The sequence below is a fragment of the Toxorhynchites rutilus genome, chromosome 1, assembly GCF_029784135.1.
Source record: "Toxorhynchites rutilus septentrionalis strain SRP chromosome 1, ASM2978413v1, whole genome shotgun sequence".
Taxonomy (NCBI): domain Eukaryota; kingdom Metazoa; phylum Arthropoda; class Insecta; order Diptera; family Culicidae; genus Toxorhynchites; species Toxorhynchites rutilus.
The window spans coordinates 157881849-157907465 of record NC_073744.1 but is presented as its reverse complement, the minus strand read 5'-3'; the positions used below and the strand labels follow the sequence as shown (position 1 = coordinate 157907465).

Sequence of the window (25617 nt, the reverse complement as noted above, 5' to 3'; positions counted from 1 at the left end):
CACCATTCCCTCCCCCCTCATTTGCCTCAACAGTCAATAAACCCCAACGATAACGCTTTTGTGCGACTGGTAGACCAGTTAAACTTCTCCAATATGACACTGGCGAACGTCACTACGCAATTAGAAGAAATGCGGGGTGAAATGAACATGCTGCGGGAAGAAAACTATAGATTGCATAATGTAATTGGTGAACTACGTGCTTCTCGGCAACAAGTGTCGAGCACGCCCCATCGTCGTGACCATCGGTACGGTGAAACCGAGAACGATTTTGACGGCTATAGTGAGCGTGGACCGAGTACTCTACATCGTAATGTCCCACTGCTCGGTAACGGGCTTCGTGAACATCGCTATGATGAGGCCAATTCAGACGGAAATAGCGAACATGGATCAGTAAATAGCCGTACTTATCAAGCAAGAGATACCGCAAGCGCGTGTGATGGAGTTAATACGTTGGGAACTGCTAATTTGTCTGTTTCGGAAGTTGAATCGGCGTTTAACGAGTTTTCCGGTAGTGACTATTATCCGGTAATGAAGTGGATTCAGGATTTCGAGGAAATGGCCGAGTTCATCGGATTATCGGATTTGCGTAAATATGTAGTGGCCAAAAGAAAACTGAAGGGACTTGCCAAATCATCGTTAAACACAGTACGACATGTGACTAACTGGAATGCTTTGAAGGATTTCCTAGTGGAAGAATTTCATTGTCGCGAAAACAGTGCGGTGATTCACGAGCAACTGCGAAATAGGAAAAGAGGTGGAACGGAGACGGTGTTTGAATATTATTTGATGATGAGAGAGCTCGGTGCTAAGGCAGATCTGGAATCAGAAGCAATTATATCGTACACAGTGAACGGCATTACTGACGGTAGTGCAGATAAGAGAGTATTATACGGTGCCAAAACAGTTCACGAGTTTAAGGAACGACTACGCATCTATCAAAATATTAAAAATAACAAGAGTTCATCGATAGCTATGCCTGCATCAAATCGGAACCTTCCTAGAGTCGAAGATCACGGTGTTCCGTATCGCCCAAAAAATGGTGGTGTAGAAAGCAGACGACCGGTTTGTTATAAGTGCCAGGAACCGGGGCACATTATGCGAGAATGTCCGAGAGATAAGCGATCTGTTAAATTGTGCAGCGCAAAGTCGGTTGTTGATGAGGGCACATTTTTGACTGTAATGATCGGTTATGAACCTAAGCAAGTATTTTTCGATTGCGGTGCTGCAGTCTCATTGATTCGCATAGACGTGCTTAATAGGCTGTGTCTACCCTTGAACGAAGCAGAAAAGCAGGAGTTACACACACTTAGCGGTCCCGTCTGGACAATGGGGACGACGGTGCTGCAAATACAAATCGGCGAAACAGTTATGTCATTGAAGTTTCGCGTTGTTTCATTAGAGCATTTAAATATGGAAATGTTGCTGGGACGGAATTTGCTGTTGTACGGTGATGTGAAAGTGTCGGTTGCGGGATCAAGATTTTTCCCTAAGGAAGAAAACTTCGTACATTGTATCGAGATTATCCCTGAAACTCAAGATGATCCTTTCTCGCACATTGTGGATCCATCAGTTAGAGAACGAACGTCACATCTTGTAAGCAATTATAATCCTCGTATGTCTGCAACATCGGAAGTCAAGTTGAAGATTGTGTTAAAAGACGAAACTCCAATTCAACAACTACCACGTCGGCTTGTACCGTTAGAGAAGGAGATTGCCCAGAAGCAGGTTGACCAATGGTTGAAGAACGGCATAATTCAACCAAGTACGTCAGAGTTCAGTAGTCCTATTGTACTGGCTCACAAAAAGGATGGATCCAGGAGGCTTTGTGTAGATTACCGGCGACTGAACAAAGTTCTAGTTCGTGATCTAGTTCGTGATCATTTTCCTCTACCATTAATCGAGGATATTTTGGATGATTTGCATGATGCGAGGGTGTTCACTACTTTGGATCTCGAGAATGGTTTCTTCCATGTTGCAGTAGACGAGAGCAGCCGGAAATACACGTCTTTCGTAACCCCTTTCGGTCAGTACGAGTTCCTGGCCACACCGTTTGGACTTAGTACCTCTGTTTTCCAGCGCTACATAAATGATATATTCCGTGATTTGATTAAAAAGAAGGTGGTAGTAATATACATCGATGACCTTCTGATTCCGGCAAAGGATGAACAAGAAACGTTAGAAAAGTTGTCGGCGGTATTAGCAATAGCAGAGCAGCACGGGTTGAAGATAAAATGGTCAAAATGTCAGTTTCTCATGCGTAAAATAGAGTACCTGGGCTACGAAGTAGAAAACGGGACGATAAAACCAACGGCAGACAAGACAACGGCCGTGAAAAATTTTCCGGATCCCAAAACCTTTAAGGAAATACAACGCTTCCTCGGATTGACTGGATATTTCCGGAAGTTCATTGAAAATTATTCTTCGATCGCAAAGCCGTTGACCGATCTGCTGAGAAATGATGCTGTTTTCGTGTTTGGTGCAGAACAAAAAAGGTCTGTGGAGCAGTTGAAGGACGCTCTATCTAGTAGACCAACTTTGGCGCTTTACCATCCGCAAGCGATTACTGAACTACATACAGATGCTAGTAAGATTGGTTACGGAGCAATTCTTTTGCAAAAAAGTGTTGTGGATAATTATTTCCACCCCATTTACTACTTCAGCAGGAAGACACTTGCGACCGAAGCGAATTATCCTAGCTATGAACTGGAAGTTCTAGCAATTATATCCGCATTGAGGAAGTTTCGAATTTATTTACTTGGAATCCCTTTCAAGATCGTGACAGATTGTTCCGCTTTCAAAATGACGATGGAGAAGAAAGATATTTCTCCAAGAATAGCTGGATGGGCACTCTTATTGGAAGAATATAACTACACATTGGAGCACCGTCCAGGCGTTCGCATGAGACATGTCGATGCTTTAAGCCGCATTCCATCGGTTTACCTTTTACAAAGCAACGTGATCGAACAAGTGAAAGCAAACCAACGCAATGATCAAAGGCTGGAAGCTATAATGAAAGTTTTGGAGAATGAAGATTATGATGACTTTATCCTCGACCATGAAGTACTCTACAAACACTATGCTGGCGGAAAACTTTTGGTAGTGCCAGCTACGATGCAAAATTCCGTGATCCGACAGGTTCACGAGCAAGGTCACTTCAAGGCAAAGAAAATGAAGGAGATGATTCAACGTGAGTATTGGATCGAGGGCATTGAAACAAAGCTAGAGCGGTTTGTTGAGAACTGCGTCCCATGCATCCTAGCAGCACGGAAGGCTGGAAAAAAGGAGGGTTAGCTACATCCTATACCAAAAGATGATCTTCCTCTATCAACATACCATGTCGATCATCTTGGCCCACTTACAGCATCCAAAAAAATTATCGATACTTGTTTACTATTGTAGATGCATTCACCAAGTTCGTTTGGATCTACCCAGTGAAATCAACAACGGCCGAAGAGGTTCTTCAAAAACTTGAGGTGCAAAAGGTTTGTTTTGGAAACCCCGTTAGGATTATTTCAGATCGAGGAGCAGCTTTCACCTCGACTACGTTTCAAGAATACTGTGAGCGTGAGGGAATCCAGCATCTTCTAACTACAACTGGTGTACCTCGTGGAAACGGTCAAGTTGAGAGGGTCCATGGTATCATCGTCCCAGCTCTGACGAAACTGTCCATCGAGAACCCGGAGAACTGGTATCGAAACGTAGGATGCTTACAACGGTACTTGAACAATTCTTATCAACACTCAATTGATCGGAGCCCTTTCCAGTTACTGTTTGGTGTTAATATGAGGGGCCCGAGGATGTACGGCTGTCCGAGGTAGTATCCCAAGAAAATGTCCAGTTATTCGAAGAAGAAAGGGAGGCGGAGCGTGCTGAAGCTCGAATGAAGATATCGAAGGAGCAGCAGAATGCAAAACGTCAGTTCGATCGCAAGCATAAGGAAGCTAACGTTTATGAAGTGGGTGATTTGGTTGTCATCAGCAGGACTCAATTCGGAAGCCATTTGAAGATTGCCAAGAAGTTCCTAGGACCTTATCGTGTCATAAAGCAGAAACGGAATGATCGTTACGATGTGGAAAAAGTTGGCTTACACGAAGGTCCGATCCGGACGTTATCTTGTGCAGAGTATATGAAGCGTTTTGTTCCTGGCGATGACGACGATTATTTCGATGAGACAGCGGTGCTTCCGATAGTGAATAACTAAAAATTAATGACATCATCCGGGTCGGATGACGGTCAGGGTGGCCGAATGTCGGAAAAAGTAAATTGAGCATCTCTAGTGGACAACATTAATTGTTCTTTTTGTGTACTGAGGCACTCTCATGCATTGTTTCAACCTGATGTATTAGTTTTAGGGTGATGCTACAATAGGCAAAACCTTTTTAAGAATTTAATAAAAGTTTGATGAATTCGAATCAACTTTAAGTCTCGAGGTCCGAAACCGAGTATTTTTGTGGTCAACTGTGATCAGCGGTAGAAATCCCTTTGACAATCTAACATGTATGTATATAAAACAGATCTTAGAAACATTCCGTATCGATTGGTATGCAAATCGTTAAAGTCCGTTCGCAGCAAAAACAGTTATTAAGGTTAACTTTATTTCATAAAAACGTGACCTGTTTTCTGATTTGGAACCCTTAATGTAAGACGTATTCCTACGTCAAACACGATCTTCTAAATATCGATACAAGATCGCCCCATACTACAGTAGATAGTTTGAAGCAGATTTAAAAAAACATCAAATACCGAACGAATTTTTTATGGATTGAAAAATCCAGGCCCGTGTTGAAGCTCGGAGAATTTTTGAAGACAATGAGGAAAACACCATCGGCTAACTTTGAGAAATCATAATTCAAAAACGAAATAAAAAGACCTTTCTGATTTTAGGATATGTTGTGTACAAAATCTCAGCTTTCAAGAAAAAATATAAAAAAATATATAAAGCCCTTGGTCCCGAGATCAAGTAAACTATAGAAAACAAATAATTATGGAAACAATCAATTTTTTAGGAAGTGTAGATTTTTTTCAAAGAAGATTAGTTCATTGGCTACGATTTGATATGATAAATTCGGTGTAGTTGTTCGAAAATTATGAATTTTTGAAAAATTTCAATTTTGGGAAAGGGGAACAGATTGATTTTTCGAACCGCCCTAGTAAAATGGTATCAGGCACCCTAATAAAAAATTAATAAATACGGGTCTTACATTTTATGATAAGAGACAAAACTACTTCTTCCCACGAAAATCTGAGAAGCACTATATCTGTTTGGCATGGAATGGCTGATAGTTACCAACTATATTTAACGAAATAAATTCGTTGCCAAATCGACGGTGATGACCTTGATGGATATCAAGGAGGTCTTCGATAATGTCAGCCACGATGGTCTACACTATCATTTTTACAGGTAAGATTGCTCGATGTAAATCTGTACTGTAGAACTGGCCCAGAAATACACTTGTGAAAGAAATTTTAAAGTTGTTCTGGAAGGGGTCACTCCACAAAGCTATTACGTCTCTGCTGTTGTTACTCAGGAGAGTTTGTTAGGTTCAGTGTAATAACTCATGTACCTCAAACGCCACTCCACTGGCATCTTTCGCGTTATGCAGATGATACTGTCTTAATGGCTAAAGTTAGGAATACTAAGAGAGCTCCACAAAAGCCGAAATTATATAGATTGTAAATAAAATAGTTCTTATAGTCTTTGTGAGTAATCGAAGACGGTGTTAATAAATACATAAATAGGGAGACAAAAATAAATAAATAAATAAAATATCAATACACAATTATAGTCTACATGAATGTTAGGGAAATCAAAATCAATGATACGAAAATAGAAGCTATTTTTTTTCATGCAAGCGAACCTAGAACGATCAAATAATTCTAAAAAAGTTATATACGGGAAATTGATTGGATGAACACAAGAGATTGTTTACCGAGGGCCTGCTCTTGATTCTACAACTGTTTCGCTCCAACGTGGAAACAATAGGAGCCAAATACAGTGGTATACATTCGTTTAGCCGCACCCTATTTTTCCTGAATATTTTTAATAATAAGTCAATTCTTTGTAAAGTTTTGTTCATAAAATACTATTATTGTTTATTGACGTAGGACTACGTCTAACCGGAAGATATAGGGGGTGAAATGGAAATCTAGGCACTGAACAAGTAGGAAAAAATGCAAGATTTGGAACGCTTATAACTCGAGCATTTCTCAATAGATCGCAAAGGTTTTTGCATCAATTGATAGGAAATATATCCACGCATCTATCATAACGAATAACATTTCATTTTTCTTGAGATAAATAATTGAATAATTGTGAAATATCAAGCATTGTCAAAATGCACTATGTGCCCATTTTTGATTGGTCCATTTTGTGCTTCTCAAATCGTACCGACCAAAACGGGCAACCAGAGCAGCAGCGAAATACAATGAAGCACGATTGGAAAGGAAAAAGAAAAAAATGAACGAAACATTGGTCGCAGTCTCACACATGCGTAATTCTCGAGCCAGCCAGTCAGCTTGAAAATACCCGCTCCGCTGCAGTAACGATCATTCTCATTCAAACCGTACACCACATCGGTTCGCATCACAACACATCAACAAACCAACCCAAGCAGCCATGTCTGGACATGGTAAAGGAGGAAAAGTGAAGGGAAAGGCAAAATCCCGCTCGAACCGTGTTGATCTGGAGTTCCCCGCAAGGGTAGCTAGGCCGAGCGCGTTAGTACCAGTGCACCAGTCCACCTAGCCGGCGTTATATAGTTTCGGCCGCCGAAGTGATCGAGTTAGCTGGCAAAGCTGCTCGCGACGATAAGAACACATTCGGTTCGGTGGACATCAAGACAACAGGCAGTTGCAGCGAGTGGCGAGTGGCAAACGCAATCGCAAAACGGCATCAGGTAGCAGAAGAAAAAAGTTTGTTCTTCATACAAACTGCTTTGGTGGCAAATCCAGAACAAGGCGGCATCGAGGGCGTTCGAAATGGTTTTTTTTCAAAACCACGAGTACTAAGTTTTCTAAATCGGAACCATTCCATAAAACAAGGCGCTTTTCAGGGCCATTAAACCTTCCAAAAAGAGTTTAGGAAATACAGTTCAATGCTTTCTAAAACATTATCCAAAATAATAATAAAACACAAATTGATTTTTTCATAATTTGTTTGTCAGGATATGATGAGTATGTGAATTTGGCAGTTGTTCTGAGCTTATTGATTTTCATCAATTCTTAAATTGCTTCTAGATTGAAAGTACAGTAATTTACACTTATCTCGACATTTAGCTAATTGGACGGACCTGTAATGTGACATATTTAGTTGGACATTTTTGTAAACATAGAGTTCGGGGTCCAAATTATGACCCCACATTGAAAGTCGACACTGTACCGCTGTCATCGCAAATGTTCAATTACAGGTTAAAATTACCTCCAATCCGATACTGAGTGGTGATAATGCGACGTGCCATTGAATGTAATTTACTGTAAAATATGTCACAAGCTGGATGGGAAGAAATTTTCCAACTGTGAAAGCTGTGGCGAGTGGCAAATGCAATCGCTAAACAGAAAGGTTTAGCCGAACAAGATGGGGATTTCGAGTGATAACAAAACAATAAACTCTTTAGATTGAAGATAATTTTGTGATCCTGAAAAGGACCCTTTTTAGCCTGCATGTGAATCCAACGAGCGAACAAATCGTAATGAATGTATTTATTTGCCATCGCTCCCTTTTAACGCCCATTCGTTCGTCTCGTTGGACTCGCCCCTCTGGCTGAGTCTGCCGATTTGTCTCTATCCTGTGAGTGTGTACCGCTAGAGTATAAAACACGCGGACCCCAAAAAAATATCTTATTTTCTTTCAAACCGTAAACCCGTGTGGTTGTACGTCATCGGCATCGTGGACGTAACAAAGGAGGACAAGTTAAGGGAAAGGCAAAGTCTCACTCGAACCGTGCAGGTCTCCAGTTCCCTGTTGGTCGCATTCACTGATTGCTCCGCAAGGGTAACTAGGCCGAACGGATTGGTGCCGGAGCACCAGTATACCTAACAGCGATTATAGAGTTTCGGCCGTCGGAGTGCTCGAGTTGGCTTGCAAAGCTGCTCACGACAATCAGAAAACCCGCATCAAGAACAGAGCAGCTTCGGTTCGGCGCTCATCAAGGCAACAATTAGTTTCAGTGAGTGGCAAAGTGTTTCTCCGGCACGTCGCATTAAATGTAATTCACTGAACAACATGTCACAAGCTGGATGGGAAGAAATTTTCCAACTGTGAAAGCTGTGGCGAGTGGCAAACGCAATAGCTAAACAGGAAGGTTTAACCGAACAAGATGGGAATATCGAGTGATAACAAAAACACAACACCAAAGGTTCTTTTCATAACCATCAACATATTCATAAAGAGTAAACAGTAAACTAATCCATTTTTCAGGTAGATAGGCAGGTATTCACGTAGGAGAAGAAAATAAAACAATATATTTAAAATATATATTTAACAATAGCTGTCCCTGTACGAGCCAGTTGGCCGTATATGCTGGACCGAAGGTTTTTCTTCGCCGTCGAAAACGGCTGCCAAAAGGGCCAGTGAAATGGTAGCACTTAACACAATTTGGCTATCTACAGCGCACAGTAGATCTCTCACCGGTGGGGGAGGGTAAATGTACTTTTGCTTTCCCACTTTTTCACCAAAGTCGCGGACAAGCACTTACTTTTGGTACTTTTGGAATTGGGAGATATTATCACGAAATATTCTATTGTACGAAAGACGACCGTGTTATCGCAATGAGGAATGTATTTCGACTGTACTTTATTGGTTCGGGGTCAGTGGTCATATAGATCGACTACTGACCACGATCGTTCGGGTGATCACGGTATTTTTCCTAATCTCTCTCTCTCTCTCTTGCTATTTTGTGTGTATAGCTGTAGCTTTAGGGTAATATTATTAATTGTTGCCTTATTGCTATGGAGTAGGGAATTATACTATAGGGCCTCAACATTCCGGCCACCTTTGAAATAGCATTTCAACGCATTCACACTTCTTATAACTAACACTTCTGCATCATGAATTGGCACCGCCGTGAGAGGATTACTGGCTCGACTCTCGGTTGATCGGACGATCGGTTGATCGTGCTACATCGGGCAGTGATGCAGTTGGTAGATTGAGTGCGTAGAACTCGATGACGTCATCAATAAAACAAAAAAGAAGACCAGGTAGATGAAACGGGATTCTATTGGAACCATAATTACCTGGTTTATGATGACATGCGCCTCGAGCCAGTTCAGTACTGCTCTAGTTGTGTTCGACGTGCGCATCGGAATGATTGCTGGATGTTGGCAGCAAAGCAATTCGTGCTACGGGTCGCACGACGTTGTCCGAGGATGAAGTCTTCAGTGTGACCACTCTGACGATTCCGTCCTTCCCTGGATGGACCTTGACGATTCTGCCGAGAGGCCATTGGGCAGGTGGAAGGCAGTCGTCCTTGACAACGACGAGCCGTCCGATCTCGATCTTGCTGGGTGACTTGCAGCCTTGAGCAGCTCTGGACTGCAGCTGCTGGAGGTATTCTGGGTACCAGCGTGCCCAGATTCGTTGGAGGTGACGCAGAGTTTGCTCCCAATGATTGAGCCGGTTTTCGGGAATATTGATGAATGTAGCTTCGGGAACGGATTGAAGGTTTGAGCCCACCAGGAAGTGACCGGGTGTCAAGGCTTCCAGGTCTGATGGCTCCGACGACAGCGGCGTTAATGGGCGCGAATTGAGGCACATCTCGACCTGCGCTAGTAAGGTGAGCATGTCCTCGTAGGCAAGACTGGTATTGCCAATCTCTTTGAGTAGGTGGGTCTTCGCGGACTTCACCGCAGCCTCCCACAGTCCTCCAAAATGAGGTGCACGGGGCGGGATGAATCTCCACCGGATCTCATTATTTGCGCACCAGGAAAAGATTTGGTTCCGGTCAACGTCGTTCTGCTTCAGCATTCGATACACGCGATGCATGGCGTGCGAAGCACCCTTGAAGGTCGTGGCGTTGTCGGAGTGCAGCTCGGTAACCTTCCCCCTTCGAGCTATCAGTCGACGCAGTGCGGCGACGAATGCGGCAGTTGTGAGGTCACTCACGAGCTCAATGTGGACAGAGCGTGTAGAGAAGCAAATGAAAATTGCCACATATACCTTCGTTGGGCCTCGTTTCCGGATTGCCGACTTGACATAGAATGGACCGCAATAATCTACGCCACAGACGGAGAATGGACGCGTCGGAGTGACACGGGATGCAGGTAGATCTGCTATGGTTTGCCGAATCAACTGCGGCTTGCTACGGAAGCAAGTGATGCACTGATGATAGGTGCGTCTAATGAGGTTTCGTCCGCCGAGAATCCAATATTTCTGGCGGACAGTTGACAGCATCAACTGTGGGCCAGCGTGAAGAAGTGTTTTGTGGTAGTGCACAGCGAGCATACTCGCTAATGGATGCTTGCCGCTCAGGACAGTCGGGTGCTTGGTGGACTCAGATAAATCAGCATTGTCTAGGCGTCCTCCTACGCGAATCAGTCCGAATACATCAACATAGGGCTTCAACCACTTCAACGGACTTGATTTGGATACGCTCGTACGTACAACGAGATCATTACGCTCTTCTTGGAAGCTCTCTAACTGCGCTAATTTACATAGGATTCGCTCGGCTGATAGGAGTTCATCGGAATTGAGGGGGTTACACGGCTCATTGGATTCTTTCGGTATTCCAGGACTGATCGCTTTGGAATGACGAACGATTGCACGTTCACGAAGAGCTTGCAGATATCGCAACCACCATGCGACCATACGACGAAGTTTAGAAAAACTGGAATATTTGGAGAACAGGTCTTCGTGGAAAGTGCTTTGGATGGCTGTCATTGCTACAATGGGAATTTTACGGCATTCATGGGATACTTCGACGGTTTCTTTCGTTGGTAGTGCTCCTATTGGCCAGAGCTCAGGAGGAGATTTTAACCAGGATGGACCATTCCACCACCTTGCCTTGTTGAGAAGTTCGGCTGGATCCAATCCTCTGGAGATGTCATCAGCTGGGTTGTCCGAACCAGCAACGTGATTCCACTTATCGATTGGGGTAGAAGAATGAATTTGACTCACACGGTTGGCTACGAACGTTTTCCAACGTCCAGGTGATGATCGAAGCCACTGTATCACGGTGGTGGAGTCCGACCAGAAGAAGGCAGGTGGAACAACTCTCAATGACGAAGCGACTTTCTTGTACAGCTGCATGGAAAGATGAGCTGCGCATAACTCTAATCGAGCTATAGTATGACGTACTGCTAGGGGTGAAACTTTAGACTTGGAGACCAACAGTTTCACGGATACTTCCTGGGCAGATTGCGCACGAACATAGCAACACGTGCCGTAAGCCTTGTCTGAAGCATCAGCGAAGAAATGGAGTTCGATGCTGACGGCCCCGGCGATGGAAGCAAACCGTGGAATTCGAACTTCTCGAAGAAGATCAATGGTACTGTGGAACTCTTTCCACTCTTGCTGTAGCTTTGAAGGTAATGGTTGGTCCCAATCGTAGCGTTCGTTGTCGAAGGATTTCAGTGTCCACAGGCACTGCATGAACAGCTTCGCTTTCGTAACGGCTGGACCTACTAGTCCCAATGGGTCGAAAATTTGGGCCACGTAGGACATGATTCTACGTTTGGTGAGTACAGCAGCCGGCAGCGGCAACTGTACCTTGAACCGAAAGATATCGGTTATAGGCTCCCAGATTAGACCGAGAGTGCTGACGGATTGAGGATCTTGCAAATCGTGCCATGGCTGGATTGATCGGTCTTCGGGTGGAATGTCTTCAAGGACTTCGACGGAATTCGAAGCCCACTTCTTCATCGGGATTCCAGCTGATACTTCACGTCGAATTCGGATGGCTGACTCGACATCATCGGCACCTGACAGAAAGTCGTCTACGTAAAAATCGTTGGCTACTGGTTTCGCAGCGGAAGGAAATAAGTGGGCCGCATCACTCGCCAATTTTTGGAGAGTTTTTGTGGCCAAATATGGGGCAGAAGCAGTGCCATAGGTCACGGTTTGCAACTCGTAGGTAGCTATCGGTTGGGATGCATCAGTACGCCATTTGATCCTCTGGTACGGTCGGTCTGCCTTGTGGAGAAGCATCTGACGGTACATCTTCTCGACGTCACCGTTCAGGGCAATGGGGTATAAACAAAAGCGCATGATGAGTGACAACAAATCGTCTTGAACGACAGGTCCGACAAGTAGGAGGTCATTCAAGGAATATCCCGATGCGGTCTTGCACGCTGCATCAAACACGACTCTCGTCTTCGTGGTGGTACTCGATAGCTTGAATACGGGATGATGCGGGAGATAACAGTGTGGAATCGAGTTGTCCACGGGTTCGTTCAGATGTATCATGTGACCGAGACGCTCATACTCCTCCATGAATTGGTGATAGGATGATTTCATGCTGGAGTCACACTCGAGACGGCGTTCTAAGCTGAGGAATCGGCGTTCGGCGATGGATTCCGAATTTCCCAAGAAGACGTCCGGATTGTCCGTTTTGGGTAGGCGAACTACGTATCGCCCGGTAGAGTCACGAGTTGTTGTTGCTGCATAGAGCTCTTCGCAGGCCTTCTCCGTGCTGGAATGGACGGATTGGTTCGGAATCGTCTCGATCTCCCAAAACCTTTGTAGAGTTGCATCCAACAGGGCATCAGTGCTGGATATGGTACACACCATTGAGTTGGAGGAATCTTGGGAAGTTGAACCGCAGAATGTCCAACCGAAGTACGTCTCGATGATGTAGGGGAGACCTGGGCCTAGGTCAAGTTTCTTCCCGGTGTGTAGGTCCCAATACGCCTCACCACCGATTACCAAATCAATCTTGTTGGAAATGTGGAACGCAGGATCAGCCAACTGCACATTAGGGAGGTTCCACGAAGAGATTTGGACGTACATGGTGGGTAGGTCAGCCGTGGGATGCTCGATAACGAGGAATTGAAGCTTCGTAGAGAAAGACGCGACTCTTGACTGGATTGTGGTGGTTACTGCACGCTTGATCTTCCGGTGGGATTGTCCGATTCCAGCTACGGACACATCAACCTTGGATTGGGAGTTGGAGAGCAGCTTCGCAAGATCTTTGGACATGAAATGCGACATCGAAGCGGAATCTAGAAGAGCTCGGGCTTGGAAAACGTGCCCATTATCGTCGACGACTTGGAGAACGACTGTTTCGAGGAGAACCGTGCTGGCTTGGGACTGAACCGACATGCTTACTTGTTGGTAGGAGGTAGACGGCCCTGGGATAGCCAACATGGGTGGATCTTGTGCCGTTTCGGTAGGATTCGATGCTATGGCAGGAGTACATGAGCTCTGGGACTGGAATGGATCGTGTAGCAGCGTATGATGCCGATCTCGACAGATTCGGCAGGTAAACTTCGAGGAACAGTGTCTTGCTTGGTGGCCACTTCGGAAGCAGTTCCAGCAAATCTTCCGTTGAGATACCAGCTCTCTTCGTTGGCTGACGGACATTTTGGCGAAAACTTGACATTGGAAGAGGAAATGTTTACCGGAACAAGCGTAACACGAAGGAAGGTTGGATCTACTATCGGATGCAGCAGCGTTGGCAGCGACCTTGGATTGGGTGTACTTCTTCGGAGGAACAACGTTGCCGGCCACCTTTGTTTGAACCGGTTGGGAACGTTGTAGTAGATCGGTTGCCACAGATTTCAGAATTCGTACCCGCTGGTACAGAAACTCAACAAGGTCGTTGTACTTGACGTCATCTTGCTGACTTGTCTTTTCCTCCCACGCGCGAAGAGTAGCTGGATCGAGCTTGTAGGACAGGATGTTTACAAGAGGTGTGTCCCAATGCTCGACGGGTTCACCTAACTTGGCAAGGGCCTTCACGTGGAGCTGGAACTCGTCGGCGGATTCTCTCTTGAGCGATGAGAAGTCGTAGATACTACGGAAGAGCTGCTTTTTCAAAAATCTGCGGTTGTCATACCTTTTTTGCAGGGCGTCCCAAACGGCACCGTAATTATCGGCCTCGATATCCACGCTCTCGAACGGCTTGCGTGCCTCGCCCTCTAGTGACTGGATGAGATATTGGAGTTTCGCCACGGTAGGAATGTCGGCGTTCGAGTGCACCATCGATGTGTAGGTGTCTCGAAACGACAACCACTTTGAGAAATCCCCATTGAACTTGGGAAGATCTATTTGCGGAAGCCTAAGGTGAAATGTACCTTGGTTTGCTGGTGGATGATGGAACGATGCATTCAGGGCCGTTTGATTGGCATCTGCGGATCGCTTGGACAGCAAGAATCCCTTCGCCGTGCAATAACGCGCTTCGAAGTCCGCTCGTTCCGACAGGTGTCTATTTAACTGCTCTTCATCGTCCAATTGTTCAATTTCACTTTGCACTTCCAAAAATTCATGATATACTAGATCCAGAGATTCGATCCGAACCGGTACCTGACATGAATCACGCGCTTCTTGAAAGTCGTTCACAAATTTCTCCACACCATCACGATGGACAAATATGCCTTTCTTCATAACTCCCAAATCAGCCAGTCGTTTTTCCACCTTTTTGTCTGGCATTTTTGCACCGATTTAACGTGGAACGATCGCGGTAACGGATACGAAAATAATCCTTCCCGACGCGGACGAAAACGAATTTCTCCTTCCCGACGCGGACGAAAATCCTTCCCGGCGAATACACGAATTGCGTCGCGAAATCTCGGATCGGTGCAAACACTATCACTGTAGTCACTTCAGTGTCAATCGCTTCTGCCTTGCCCCCAACAAGGTCAAAACTATCGAAAAATCACTTGCGAAACAACTTTAATTTGTGCCACACTAGCGACAAATTGTACCAGGCTAATTTCAGCACACTTTTCTCCCTTTCAAAGGTCCAGCACAGCAACAATGCTTTGCTTGCCGGCGATCACACACTATTCTTATTACGGGGAATAGTACAATGCCTGTAGTAATGGGTCAACGACTCTCACTCGCCACACAAATGAGATCAAGCAAAATGGACTGCTACACGGCACTTGGCGCAATTTTTGACCACTAACGACACCAATGCAATGGCGCAATTTCTACGGAGTGTTTGCTATCACACGGTCGCACGAAACAGAAAGATCGCCACCACTCACGCACTAGTCCTTTCGACCGGGTTGTCCTTCAATCCGGCTCGAAGGACCATAAAATGTACGAGCCAGTTGGCCGTATATGCTGGACCGAAGGTTTTTCTTCGCCGTCGAAAACGGCTGCCAAAAGGGCCAGTGAAATGGTAGCACTTAACACAATTTGGCTATCTACAGCGCACAGTAGATCTCTCACCGGTGGGGGAGGGTAAATGTACTTTTGCTTTCCCACTTTTTCACCAAAGTCGCGGACAAGCACTTACTTTTGGTACTTTTGGAATTGGGAGATATTATCACGAAATATTCTATTGTACGAAAGACGACCGTGTTATCGCAATGAGGAATGTATTTCGACTGTACTTTATTGGTTCGGGGTCAGTGGTCATATAGATCGACTACTGACCACGATCGTTCGGGTGATCACGGTATTTTTCCTAATCTCTCTCTCTCTCTCTTGCTATTTTGTGTGTATAGCTGTAGCTTTAGGGTAATATTATTAATTGTTGCCTTATTGCTATGGAGTAGGGAATTATACTATAGGGCCTCAACAGTCCCCTTTGTATAGTCCTACGTCACTCCGGTTATGTCCCCGACATTACCCACCCGTCTTTTTTTCATCGAATTCATTCTAAAAAAAAGTATAAATTTACTTTTTGTTTTCTAAGTAATTCAAATATGTGGAATCAGGGTGAACATTCATTTAGCCGCATCCTAAAATTTCAATAAAAGAAAATTTGTGCGGCAAATTTCGAGTCCAATCGGTAGCTAATATTTAGTATGTCCACCTCCATTTCCGATCACTTTGAAAACTCGATTTGGCATCGAGTCAGACTGCGTTAAAAGTGTTGCCATATTGATTATAGCTAAAGTGACCAGATGGTCAGAGGTCTAACGCGGGACACAAAAAACAAAACGTTATGTATATACGTTATGTGAACATAAACCATAGTTTAGAGAGTCTCATTTATTCGTGAAACTCTTAACATGTGTCCTAGTCATTAAACCTGACCTGTAATCACTCAGTTGTGATTTTTAGGTGGTTTAGATTTTGTTTACGCCTGAAAATCTCTCATTCGGTCAGAGCATTTAGGTCTGGCAAGCACGATTGAAATTCTATAATTTTCCTCCAATTATCGAATGGAACGCTCGGAAATTCCAATCCATTTTTCATGGATTTTAGTGTTAACGTATGCATTAAAAAAATGGACTAATTTCGGAAGGCGATGAAAAAAAAACTAAAAAAAAAACTTTTGGTCGAATGGTCAAAATGGAGAGACAGCCTACCACCAAAGCCTCGAAAAGGTAAAAGAACACGCTGTCATACATCTTTTCATGGACCATGGTTGAGGTTCCGGCCAACTTCCGTAAGGCCGCCAAGCGTTTCATTCACGATACTTCATCAAACAACCCTGTCTCTTGTTCCGTATACACTAGTTATTCCGGCTTATTTAACACGTTGAACCTTGACCGAGCTAGGGGACCAAAGATGAACTTTTCGTCTGACTCACGTTGGTCCCTGCGGATCAATAGGGGACTTTTATAAAAAACTTTTTCTAATTTTGTTGCTGTCGTTTCCATTTGACACTCTCTAAACAAAAAGTACACTGTCGGTGCGATGAAACCAGCTCAACGTATCTTTGGATGCATTGGAAGGTCTCTTGAACAGTCTGTTAAATAAAAGTTTTTTTTTGTGGTTCATCCATTTAATCAACATGATCAAATTGTAATATTGAAATATATTGATATCGCGGGACATTTTCGTCTCTTTTGCCAAATGCGGGACGTTTCGCGGGACATAATCATACGCGGGACATTTTGTTGAAATGCGGGACTGTTCCGCGTAACGCGGTCAGACGTCTGGTCAGTTTAATTATAGCCCAACACTCCTGAATTACTGCCTTGAGACTGGAAATGTTGTCAAATTGTCATCCGTTTGCATAGACCATCTCGGCCAAGATTCTCCATGGGTTCTCTATGGGATTGCAATCGACTGCAAGCAGGTTATTCAAGAAGCGGAATGTCTTTCTCGACAAACCATGTCTTCGATTGCTTGGAAACCTGGATCTATGCATAATCCTGCTGAAAAAACGACATCCTCGGTAGCGTTATTCTCAATATCAAAACGCCAATCAAACGGCCAATCAAAACGTCCTCCAGTAATTGAAGATACTTTTCGGAGTTCATTCGGGTGAAAATGAAACAAATGAGAAGCTTGCTGTGATAAGAAACGACTCCCCACACTGTGTAACTTCCGCCCCCAAAGTTTCGTTTCGATCTCACTGCATGCCGTTGTCTTAAATTGTACCAATAGCAACTGTAACAGTCCGAACCATCCAAATTGAACTTTTTTCGCCGGAAAATACAACATTTCTCCATTCTAGTTTCCATTCCATGTATTGCCGGGCGAAAATGAGATGGTTCTGCTTATGGGTGGCGATCAGTTTCGGCTTCCCTTGAAGTTTCTTCCACATGATGTTTGGTGACTCATACAAGATGCGCGCAATATGCCTCTTCGTTACTGGAAAAACCGATTCTGCCTTAACGTATGAGCAGGACAGCGTTGCCAATGTTCCAGTTTAAACTGGAATCTTCCAGTTTTTTTTCCTCTCGTTCCAGTCAAACAGTTAAATCCTGAAATCTTCCACTCGAGCTCTAAATTCTGTGACTCGAGCTTTGTTTATTTACCTTTTTGGCCGAACCAGAATTTCACCTAAGAAAGATTATCTATATTTCTGCTATACGCAGCTGAAAATTGAAGATACCGTCGTGCGGGGCTACTTTTGAAATGCTACTTTGAACAATTTAGGTTTTCACAAATTTCTTATAAAATAACATTTTTTCAAAATGTATTATCTGTGATAATTCATTCATACAATACCTTTCTACCATTTCACGTTGACAGTTTTTTTTTAAACGCAACTACTCCTTTTTAGAAAATTAAAAAACCTCGAAACGTCGAGCGGTAGTGATTTGAAGCTCCAGAAAAATTGTTTCCGTATACATTGTTCTTACAATTTTAAATACTGGTAAGTGTGTAAACCTATCAGAGAACTATTCGTTTGTCATATATCAGCAGCAGCAACGTTATTTTATCGTTGAAATTAGTTATTTAAAAAAAAATTGAGAGCGATAAATTTTCCACCGTTAGCCATATTGTAAGGTTAGGTTTATTTACTTTTTTGTAGGTACAAGAATGGTGAGGAACTATCGGAAGGATAATAATGCTTGGAAATATACTGTAGTAGTTGGAAAAGTCAAATCCGGAGAAATGTCCCACGCAGAAGCCGCTAGGCAACTCCATTGCAGCCGACAAACAATATACAACAAGCTATGCGAATCGCACCAGAAACAGCCCGGACATCAGAAAATTTTTACTGAGACGGAAGAATTATCGTTTTCAGACCATCTCAGCTGCTTGTCCGAGTGGGGCTTCCCCGTTGGAACCGATGATACGCGGGAAATAGTTCAAATTTATTTGGCGAAGCAGGAAAGAAAAGTGCCAACTTTTGTAAATAACAAACTTCACGGGACTGAGTGGCACGATTCTTACGCGATTACCAGCAACTAAGCAAACGTTTTGCTCAAAATATAAAGTTAAAACGCGCAGCAATAACACGCGAAACAATCGCAGAGTACATGGCCAACTTAAAGGAATCTCTGGAAGGTGTTCCGGCTTCCAATATTTTTAATTACGACGAGACGAATTTGTCAGATGATCCGGGTAAGAAGCTTACTGTCTGTAAGCGTAGCTTAAAGTATTTTGAAAACGTGAGGAACTTCAGTAAATCTGCTACTTCCGTTATGTTTTGCGGAAGTGCAACTGGAGAACTGTTGCCACCATACGTGGTGTTCAAGGCAGAACATTTATGGGATTCTTGGACACTTAATGGCCCTCGAGGAACACGCTACAATCGAAGTGCGTCTGGCTGGTTCGACGAAAGAATTTTCGAGGACTGGTTTAAGACTCTTTTTCTTCCAGCTATAAGGCATTTGAACGGATCAATTGCGCTGATCGGAGACAACCTCTCATCTCATTTGAATCCAACAGTTATTGAAATTTGCCGTCAAAAATCTGCTTGCCACCTAATGCAACTCATCTGACACAACCGCTCGACGTAGCATTTTTCTCTCCAATGAAGCGTGAATGGCGGAAAATTTTAGGACGGTGGCGTGCCTCATGTGAGGGTTCTAAGAACGCAACTATTCCCAAAGGTCGCCTCGGAAGCCTTATCAGTGAACTTTTGAAGGCACTAGCACCACACACTAGACGTATTCTAATATCGGGATTCCGGAAATGCGGTATCGTACCATGGAATCCCCACGAACTCATTAACCAGCTGCCATCTGATAGCTTAAAGCCCGAGTTGATTGGAGACTCATTTAAACAATTTCTAAAGGAACATCGTAACGACGTGATCGGCTGTCCAGTTGGACCTCAACCGAAGAAAAAACTAAAGGTTTCTCCTGGAAAAAGTGTTTCTCTTGATGAAATTCCAAAACGTGATTCGAAACCCATATCTAAGACACCCGGTAAAAGGGGACGAAAGCCCAAAATCACCTCGTTGTAAAGCCTGTTTTCGAAACAATTTTTAAGTTATTGAAATGATTTTTTGGACCAATAAGTGACAATCATATAACTCTTTGACATTTTATCATTCGAATGAAGTGATTATTATACCACTCCATTCAGCCGGGTAAAGACGTATTAAAGTTTAAAATCTTGCACATTTTCTAGCATTTCCAGAGAAAAAGATCCCCAAATATTGTTTCACATTATTATTCGAGTAGCGGGAAACGTCATTTTGATCTGCTCGAATGATATGATTAATGAATGGTTTATTTCGCTATTTCATGAACTTCAGTCAAACTACGAGGCTCCTGAAGAAAATAAAAAGGATGATTCTAGATAAATCAAAGCCGATCTTCTTAAAATAAGACGGTTTTTCAGGATACAGTTTTCTTCCAGTTTTTTCAAGAACAATCTTCCAGTTTTTTGAAAAATATTATTGGCAACCCTGGAGCAGGACATCGTTTCCTGGTTGCTACGTGTCTTATTCGACCTTTAAGACGCAAACTAACTTTGGTGTTCCCATTTGTTGGTCGTTAAATCCCATATTTATGGCACTATTTAAAGAAATTCCGTACCACTTTCTCAGATCGACCAATTTTTGCTACTATCGAGCAATTAGAAAACTTTTGTTCACTGAATATCTTTATTATTTTCTGCCCCTCTTCCGCCAATAGTATACCTTTCGCCATTCCTTTAAATTCTACGTAACTCACAAATCTGACCAACTTCTTGCGTTGCACATCTAATATTTATCTAGTAAATTGAACATTCCCAAGTATTTTTTTAAAAAAACACAGATAAAGGCTTGGTGATTATGCGAAAACTCGATTTTTATGCCCTGCGGCTAAACGTATGTCTCGGGAAAAAACGACGTTTGAATGTTTATATCCACCGATGCCGCCGTGTGTGTGTGTGTGTGTGTGTGTGTGTGTGTGTGTGTGTGGTTGTGACGCACGTCCTTTCAATAAAATTGATTTAAATATACTATCACTACAGCAAATAAGTATAAGTAAGTAAGTGTTTCAAGTTTTTTTTTCAAGTGCGGCTAAACGAATGTCTGACACAGTATCTATCATGAATGAAATGTTTTTTTGACGTAGAACTACGTCTTTCATTAAGGGTGCCAAATCAGAAAACAGATCACGTTTTTATGAAATAAAGTTAACGTTAATAACTATTTTTGCCGCGAACGGATTTTAGCGATTTACATACTAAACGAATCGGAAATTCCATAAGATTTGTTTCATATGCTATACATTAGAATCCACAGGTTTGTAAATGGTTAAAATTCATGAAAACTCTAAGCGTTTCCATTTTCCCATACATTTGTTCTGTCCATTTGTGTGCTTTCCCGAACAGAGCTGTCAATAACGAGCTACTTATCGACGACCAACGAAGGGGAAATCGTAGGGTTTGAAGTCTCCGTGAACAAAAGAAAAGGAGAAGAGGAATAATTGCCTAGAGTATAAACAATGGATCTCGCTGAGGCAAACTTTCATTCGGCATCGGACTGTTGAGCAATCCAGTTCACTTTGCTTTCGCTGCACTTCGATCTAAGATTGGACCCCACCAGTGGTAATCCAACTTGGATGTCGTCGTTTGCTTTTTCTGTTCGTTATTCGTTATTCGAATCGTGTGTTTTTCTTCCCGCGTAATAAATTGAACGCTTCGCGTAGTGTGTGATGAGCAAGAAAAAGAAGGCAGGCTCAAGCCCTGCGAACGCATTGCCAGGGGCAATGAAATTCCGAGGCAAGCGTCATCTAATGATGCACGCGATGTTGGTGCAGTGAAAAGCGCTCGCACTGAACCGAGCCTTCGCGAGTGTGACACCGCATCGAACAACAGCGGAGTAGGCGATTTCGGCGCGTCGGTCGAAAATGTAAATGCCATTACCCAGGCAGCAACCAAAATCAAGCTCCCCCCGCTGGTGGTGAAGGCGGTCGCTCTTGACAAACTCATCAGCGAATTCGCATCGATGGGTGTTACAGCAGAGTACAAGCTTTGTGGTATAATTCAGTCTTTTTTCAAGCAGTTAACATTGTTTGTTTTCCGTCATCATAAGGGCTTCGTTGGTGTCTTTGAAAAGCATCAATGCATTAAACTGACGTTGAGGTGAAGCAGGCGTTAAGGTTGTGCGCCAAAAAATTATTTGGGAAAAATCAAGCATCTTGAATGTCTTACTAGAATATTATAAGTTATTTGGGTTCGCGTGCCAGTCGCAAATCTGCCTTCAACCAGGATTGCATTTGCGCTAATATTGATCATAATGAAGCATTGCTACTGTTTTCGAGGTTGTTGATATTAACAAAAAGAGTTTATTTCGCTTGATTAGTCACCAACAAAGTAAATTTCGTTCTGCAATTTTGTATGTGAATAAGTTTCGCTTGCCAGTAGCAAAACATCCTCCACTAAGAGTTACAGCTGCGCTTTTCTCGAGCATGAGAAAGTAATGCAACTTTTTTTGAGGCCAGTAATATTAACAGAAGCGTTTTTTTAGAATAGCGAAAAATGACGAGTGTTTATATTCCTAGTAGCTTCAAGCCACCAATGTATGGCTCTGTATGCATGCTTTGGCAAACGTTTGTTTGGCGCTTGGTTTACGTTGTACGAACGATGCCTAGAGGTGTAATTCCTTTGAGGCAATACTAAATAACGTGTAGCATGATATTTGATACTTGCAAGTGTTGTCATTGTTGTTGTTTCCATGCGGCGCCAAAGATATATTGATGAAGTTATGAGATGTGGAATAATGGTGCTGGTGTAATATGTATATAATCGACTGTTGCCGAGTCTATGCCAATTGCGAAAAAGGCCACTGGAATAGCGTTCGAGGTAAATTTTCAATGCATTGACATTAAATTAATCGCGACATACGATCAGCTGGTATATTGTTTTACGAGGGCAAGAATGAATCATCAATCAATTATCGTCAACTGATTGTACAATGAAAAACCTATTTCAGAGATTATTCTACTAAGCAGTTGTTTTTAAAATTTCACAGCATTATAGAATAATATCCGAAGTTATAAACAAGCGACTTATAGAAAATAACAGCGTAGTTCTACGTCAACAATGCGGTCGTATATTGGACACAACCTCCTATAATTTTTGTTCTAATAATGAAAAATGTACTATTTTCAATTTTTATAATAAAAACCACTCACTATCTTGAACTACAATAAGTTGAACTACAATATTCTTCGAAGAACGGGAATTTTAGTGGTATGTGGATACAGGAAATGGGCATTTTCCTTAGGGTGACCACATTTCCTTCAGTTTCCCTATATTATTCGTCAAAGAATTTTATTCCAACTTTCTACTAAGAATATATTCAACGCGTGTTATTTGGGACAGATTTCTATTTCAGCTAAGTACTAATAAAAATAACATAAGTAATACTACGTAGAGACGGCCAATTTCTCTAGAACGTTATAGAAGAAAAAGACGTTTAGTCACCAAGTGGCCAAAATTGCGGTGCCTTGATTACAATAAGGTTAATCCGATCCCTAGTTCGAAGAAGAATCTTCACCACAGTTACTGGGAGGGGCTTTTGTAGCAGAGGTGAGCAGTTTGATTGGATCATACCACTTCATGTCACCGTTAACTGATTGTTATTATTGACTATTGTTGAAAGAAAGAAATTAATTCAAATTTAAATTGTAGAAAGAGTGAAATGTTAGGAAGATTTATGGAACTGAAGAGTAAACATAAAATAAAAAGATGTTTGAAGAATAAGAAATGATGAAAAACAATGAAATTATATACTATTTAATTTCATTTTTAAGCTGTTACAAAAGCTCTCGAGCTTCAGAAAAGTAGTTTTGTATCGATCGAGATTCGTAAAATCTATACCTATAAGATGAATAAACTACCAAGTTATAAATAATCTAATGACAGCTTACCAGAACTCCGCTGTTTTGGTTCTTTGTGCAAAATATCCAATCACAGCACTGATAATCATGAACGCCACCGTTCCGATTACCTTTGACTCTCGTGCGTACTCTAGCAGCGGGTGTTCTCTCGATTTTATCCAACACTCTAGAAACTTTTTAAACACAAATTGAAGTCACGTTTGAAAAACACTGCTCCCCTATGTGCCCCAGTTCACCAAACTTCAACCATCACCGACACTCGAATTCAACAAAACATACCACATTAAACACTGCCCTTGAGTGACTTGATTGAACGTAAAGTGGCATCCAGAACATAACGAGACTTCCTGCTAACCCTGGCAGCGAAACGCAATAGTTGTTGATCATCCGCCCGAAAATATTATACATAGCACAGAATCCCACCGTCCAACTGTTGGAGGCAGACCAGCCATTGGCAACCATACAGCAGAACTCGAGCAGCGTCTGGCGGACAATTTCCCACTTTATGGCTTTTCGGGAGTACACAAGTAAGAACAAACGGAGGAGCGACACTGGGATGAAGAATTGCATATTGCCCAAAACCGTCGTCCTCATCTGGGAGAGGTTGTGTTCCACACAGGATTTGCCCGGATGCGCTATCAACGTACAACTCACTTCCGGGGTAACAAATTCGTTCCAGTACTTGCTGATGGCACTCATTTCGATTGCGTTCTGCTGCTTGTAGCGATTAGGATACACTAAATCACGATCGTCCGATCTTCACCGTTGGTCATGGTGCACTGGTGGGTACGGGTTAGATAAATGGTGGGTTCACGAGTGCGCCTTACGCACTCGACGCGGGCAGAGAAAAAAACGGAAGTATATAGTAACAAAACCATTAGTCGAACGACAGCCAGCTAGAACCTCGCGACGATTCACGATCAAAGTGGCTTTTTTGCATGTGATTCTCTCCTCAAAGCAAGCCGCGCGCACCGGTACGGTACCGTAGTGCGTGTGACGTTTGCCACGGGGCGCTAATTACGTACCCAGCCAGTCAAAGGCACTTACTTACTGATAGTCGATTGAGCAAATGTGTAAATTTGTAGTAAATAATCATGAGCCGCCAGAACAGCGTGGTTCGAGGGTGGCCCCATGCGTATCGTTGGTTGGGACGGAGTTTCAAGCTCGCATGCGTGCAAGGCACCCCCTATCCGGGTTAGTGTGCACTCGAAAAATACAGGAAAATCAGACAAATAAAATCAAAGTCATTGCTAAAGGAATTGAGTGCGTGGTGTAAACAAACGGCGGTTTGTGCGGCCAAGAACGAAAGCATGTTTTACACACATACTCCCGATAATAAAACATTCACGCGGGATACTTGGAGCGAAAGCTGTGGCCCAGTAGATTGATGTTCTAGCGCACACATTATACCAACGGCGGAGCTCTCCCACTAATTCGATCTGTGTAGTAAAGGTGAACAAGTTTTTGCATGCATCCACTTCATATGCTGCAAAAACGAAATTGTTATCCTCTTCAGACATACTCACTTTTTTATGTTTCCATCAACGGACACTCAATCCAAAGAAGCTGTGCTGTCATGCTGTCAAAAGTTTGAAGATGTTTGATAAACTGTGTCAATTGAAATTCGAAGGCTGAAGCAATAGAACAAAATTGAGTTGTTTGTATAGAAATCAACTGAATCCATGAAAAAGAAGTGATTAAATTTGAAATTTGATCATTAGCAAATGTGACTTATTCGAAATCCGAAAATCGTTAAAATAAGCTCCACGCGGCCTGTGTGAAATTTCCGCTTAAAATCTGCCGTTTGTGGCTTCGAATTCCATGAGCGTGAAGCGAAATCGATAATGGATTTTCTGTTGGAATAAACAGACATTTTTAGAATGACAATATTGGATAAGAATTAACTTTTCCGTATCAAATATGAGTTCTATATGATAGGGCAACACGGTTTTTACAAGTGATGAAAATGTCTTAAAAGAAAATTGTTTGATTCTAAATTCATAGAAATATAGTACCCGAACTGTATGTTTTAAGTATTGAAAG

General features: G+C 42.8%; 1 protein-coding gene across 1 annotated transcript in view; it reads right to left on the bottom strand.

Annotated features, from left to right (window-relative positions):
* The window catches only part of LOC129763364 (uncharacterized), a 34054-nt gene extending 9573 nt beyond the window's left edge, over window positions 1-24481 (bottom strand). The window contains exons 1-2 of the mRNA XM_055762352.1: window positions 23854-24481; window positions 23605-23747 (exon numbers count right to left, since the gene is read on the bottom strand). Of these exons, the coding sequence (XP_055618327.1) occupies window positions 23605-23747; window positions 23854-24273 (563 nt within the window). The 5' untranslated portion in view covers window positions 24274-24481. The remainder of the gene's footprint in view (window positions 1-23604; window positions 23748-23853) is intronic.
* Between the last annotated feature and the right edge of the window lie 1136 nt (window positions 24482-25617).